The 4478-nt window shown below is 34.2% G+C and overlaps 1 protein-coding gene across 1 annotated transcript; it reads right to left on the bottom strand.

Moving 5' to 3' along the window:
- Positions 1-1636: 1636 nt before the first annotated feature.
- On the bottom strand, positions 1637-2119 carry LOC100569860. The gene is made up of 2 exons (XM_008191363.1): positions 2108-2119; positions 1637-2053 (listed from the first exon to the last, which is right to left on the bottom strand). Exons 1-2 carry the CDS (start codon positions 2117-2119, stop codon positions 1637-1639), a joined length of 429 nt encoding a protein of 142 aa, XP_008189585.1.
- Positions 2120-4478: the final 2359 nt, after the last annotated feature.

Here is a 4478-nt window from a genome sequence, read left to right as displayed (position 1 = left end):
ATTGAAACATTTTTCCTATTAAAAAAGAGCACACATCATTATTATAAGACCAATATATATATATATTATACATATAATATATATTATGTCGTAGCAACTTAGTGAAATCGATCTTTTCATGAAATAGTAACGGATATTTTACACTTCATGAAATTCGAAAATATTTCACAAAATGGTCACTTTTTCATGAAGTGGTCACTCCAATTTAACATCGTGTAATTTTTTTCACAATCTGGTCGTTCACTTTGTGTACTGGAATACAAAATGTATTGCACACGTCAAGTTTGAATGTAATATCCAATATTATCTATTTAACGTATTTATTAAGTATACTTATTTATGACTTTTACAATACCAAAGGTATAGATTATATTACAAAGATAAATTTAAGTTATTTTATCTAAATTTAATTTAATGTATTAGTAACAATGTATAGTATATTTATAAGTTATTTTTTTTGTTTATTTATTTATTTATTTATTTTTTTGTTTAATATAGACCATTCAGGTCCTTCGCCGCAACCACCACTTCCCTCCATCTGTCTCTATCCGTTGCTAGTTCTTCACCGTTCAGGATTCCCATCATCTCCAAGTCCTTATGGACCCTGTCTAATCATCTTTGTTTTGGACGGCCGAGTGATCTTTTGCGTGATCATGTATCATTTGTTCTACTGTTGTCGTATATTGATCTACAGGTTCTGTTTGTCTTGTTTTAAGTAGTACCGTTTCAAACATTTCTCTGAACTTTTCGGCTATTTCGCTTTTATCTGTAATCAATGTACCGTCTGGTTCTTTTAGGATGGTTGTTCTTGGTTTGTATCCGTTTTTTAAGTTATTCGTTTTTTTATATGAGATTTTGATGTTACTTTTAATATTTGTCTCTATGTCGTTGATGTAGCTCTTTTCCCATTGCCTCTTTTCGGTTCTTATTATTCATCTTAGTTTCTCGTTGTTTGATTGCTAAGGCTCTTCAGTTAGACTTGTTGGGAGTTTTTATGAGTGCCATTCTGACAGCATCTCGTTTTTCAAGAGCTCTTCTGCATTTGTCATTGAACCAATTTTTAGGTTTGCTTCTCTCCACAAAACCTAGTACGTCTTTCGCTGCTTGCTTGATTGTTTTTTCTAGTTTCCCTCATAATTGATCAATCTTAGTGTTGTTGTTGTTTTTTAGATTTCTATCTATTGTTTCTATGTAGTTCTGCAGGTTTGTGTTTTCCTTTAATTTCTCAACGTTGAACTTCTGGGTAACTCTATTATTTTCTCTCCAGGTTACCGACAATCTAAGCTGTACTTGAATTCGTACTAGAAAGTGGTCTGAAATCCCACAGACGCCTCTACAGATTTTTACATCCGTTATGCAGTGTTTTCTTCTAGAGTCAACCATGACATGATCAATTTGATTCTTAGTTGTTCCACCGGGGGACATCCATGTCTGTTTATAGATTTGTTTATGCGGAAAAAAAGTACTGCTTATGGCCATCCCCTTGGACGTTGCAAAATATATTACTCTAACCCCGTTGTTGTTTGAGTTATTATGGAGGCTTTGTTATCCTATCGTTGGTTTGTAACATATTTCTTTTCAAATTTTTGCATTAAAGTATCCTAGTACAATTTTGACCATATTTTGAGGTATTGTGTCATATAGCGCTTCTAGCGAAATCATTTTTTGTCTCTTCGTCTTTGTCCTCTGTTGGAGCATAGCAATTAATCAGTATTATATTGAACCATTTAGCTTGAATTTCCAAGAGAAATAGTCTATCTTTAATTGCCTCGAATCGCTTAATGTTGTGAAGTATCCTGTCACTGACTACGAAACCAACTCCCCTTTCGTGTCCTAATCCTCCGCTGTAGAATAATGTTGCTTTCTCTGTTTTGTGGTTGCCAGATCCGGGCCATTTAGTTTCTTGAATTGCTAATATAGCCAGTCCGTATCTGCCAAGTTCAGATACTACTGTTTTCAGTGTTCCAGTCCTGTATAAAGAGCGCACGTTCCATGTTCCAATCTTTAAGTCCTGTATCTCCACATTTTTCCGAGGATTTTGTGTTGGTTGCTTCTTAACAATGTTTTTTCCGAGGATGGGTTGTTAGCACATCGATCAACCTCCAACTTGGAGGACCATGACACCCAGCCAGTTAAGGTAAGGTGGAGGCTATTGCAGTGCAATTAGCACTGGGCGATGGGATCGCCAATTTCCCTACGCCTCAGCTCGGGGCCCCGGGTTCACTATAGCTTATAAGCCCGTAACACTGGATGTTAAGTGACACGCAGTGTCCCCCTGGGGGTTTTTTTTTTTAGAACAGGAAAATTAATTGTGACAACGACTGTTACATTTTAAGCTACCTTTAAAAATTTAAAACAAACACACTATTTATATGATATTTTTATATTGTTCATATTATTATAATGTTTTATTTATTAGAACACGAAAATAAATAAAATAAATACGGAATATAATACAATAGAACAGAAGACAAATAAAGTAACTTAGTATGTAGGTATACTTACGTTAATTTATCATCATTAATTTCCGCAATTATCGGCTCAATTTTTCAGCTGTATACCAGGCCTTTCCATTTTTTGTTAAAACAATTTTTTTGGGGGCTGAACATTTTTGCCTTATCCATTAGCGTAAACATACATTTTTAAACGCTTCAATCTACTAACTAGTGGCTACTCAGTACTCCTACTTTATTATAACAGAGGCACCAAGTTTATATAGGTATATTAAAATGCACAATTTATTTTGACATCTAATGTGGTTTGTTACATTCAGGGGGGCTTAAGTCCCCTCAATTCTCCCCTTTCCAGTATCCGCCTTTGCGAATGATCCACACAGCAACTATACACTAATTTAACATCAAGGTATTACCAAACAGTTAAACAGTTAAACAGTTAAATATACTAGACAAATGGTAATCCACTTGAGTGTATACCTACACTCGTTTTTTTCGAAGTTTCATATCGTGGTCTTTAATAGTTTAATGTGGAAGAGAGAAAGGCGGTTTCTCACTCCCGCAAGTGGACGTTTGTTATGTTATGTTATATATGTATAAGTGTATTTTAACCTCAAATATAATTTCCGTGTGATAAGGTTGCATTGCCATCGTCACCTGAGCATACGCAAAACATTACCGCAATTATGTTACCCCGTCCGGCGCTATCTTTTTCGTTCCTCACGCATGCGCAATAAATTTATCGTGGCCGATTCGGACAAATTGGTTTCAAGCGCGGACTACGCGTGATATACGCATAGCTCTATCCAGTATAATATTGTATTATCTAGTAGTAGACCTGTCACCGAGCGTTCACCTCGTTAGTATTTTGAGAACCACTTATTTATTACTTGATTCATCTGATACTATTTATACCTTCAATCGACACATGTTTAAGTATACTTTTGCAAATATAATAATTTTATAAATAAAACGGGTTTTTAATTTTTGATTGTATATATCGACAAGCAATGTTGTTAATATCCATAAATTGAGAGTTGCACTCACTCAATAGGTCAACCAAATACTTTTTCGTAAACTCAAACCTATTTTTAAGGAGCATACAACATTCATATGCGTACTGTATAATAATCGGCAAAATATCCCAGACCACTAGGGCGAAGATGAATGATAATGATTATTATATAATTATGTATAAAATGTATAAATTAATTTTTAGTGGATAAAAATTTATAATCAAGAAAAATTGTAGGAACATTTTTTTTAAAAGATTAAACTATAAATAATTCGTTGTTGCTTTCGTTATATTTTATGTTCATTATATAATAAATAACGATGAAAAACCGGCTAAGTGCGAGTCGGACCATAATCAGCTATAAACATGTTGGCAACACTGCTTATATTATATATTCTGGATTTTTAGTATTTGTTGTTATAGCGGCAACAGAAATACATAATCTGTGAAAATGTCAACTTTCTAACTTTCATGATTCATGAGATACAGCCTGGTGACAGACGGACGGACCGACAGCGGAACCTTAGTAATAGGGTCCCGTTTTACCGTAGGAACCCTAAAAAGAACGAGGTGAGCGCAGCGCTCACTCAATACCCAGCGGCGTAGATACGATTTTTTTCTGGGGGGGTGGGGGGGGGGGGTTAAAATATATTTATAATACAAATTACAAGTTATTAGTTAAACTAAACATCATTTTCATTTTGTTTCAAATTGGTATTAGTTGCAATAGTTTTATATTAGACTGTTGTCTGTTATAATAATTCATAAAATAAAATCCACTCGACGTCGTTATCGCTGTTTTTGTCGATTTTATAATTGGTTATTATTTCAGTAATAATTTTCGAGGCCTACCTATGCTAAAAAGTAAAATTGTTATCGACGATAATTTTGTCGACTTGTAGTGCTATATAATGTATTATTCGTACCGTCAGCAGTTTGCCGAAAGTCTCTTATCACAACAATTTTCCCAAAACAAAATACCAATATAAAAAGATTTTGTGTTTGGGGGG

This window comes from Acyrthosiphon pisum, chromosome A1, assembly GCF_005508785.2.
Source record: "Acyrthosiphon pisum isolate AL4f chromosome A1, pea_aphid_22Mar2018_4r6ur, whole genome shotgun sequence".
Classification (NCBI taxonomy): Eukaryota; Metazoa; Arthropoda; class Insecta; order Hemiptera; family Aphididae; genus Acyrthosiphon; species Acyrthosiphon pisum.
The sequence above is the reverse complement of the archived record's forward strand: the minus strand, read 5'-3'. Positions and strand labels throughout refer to the sequence as shown.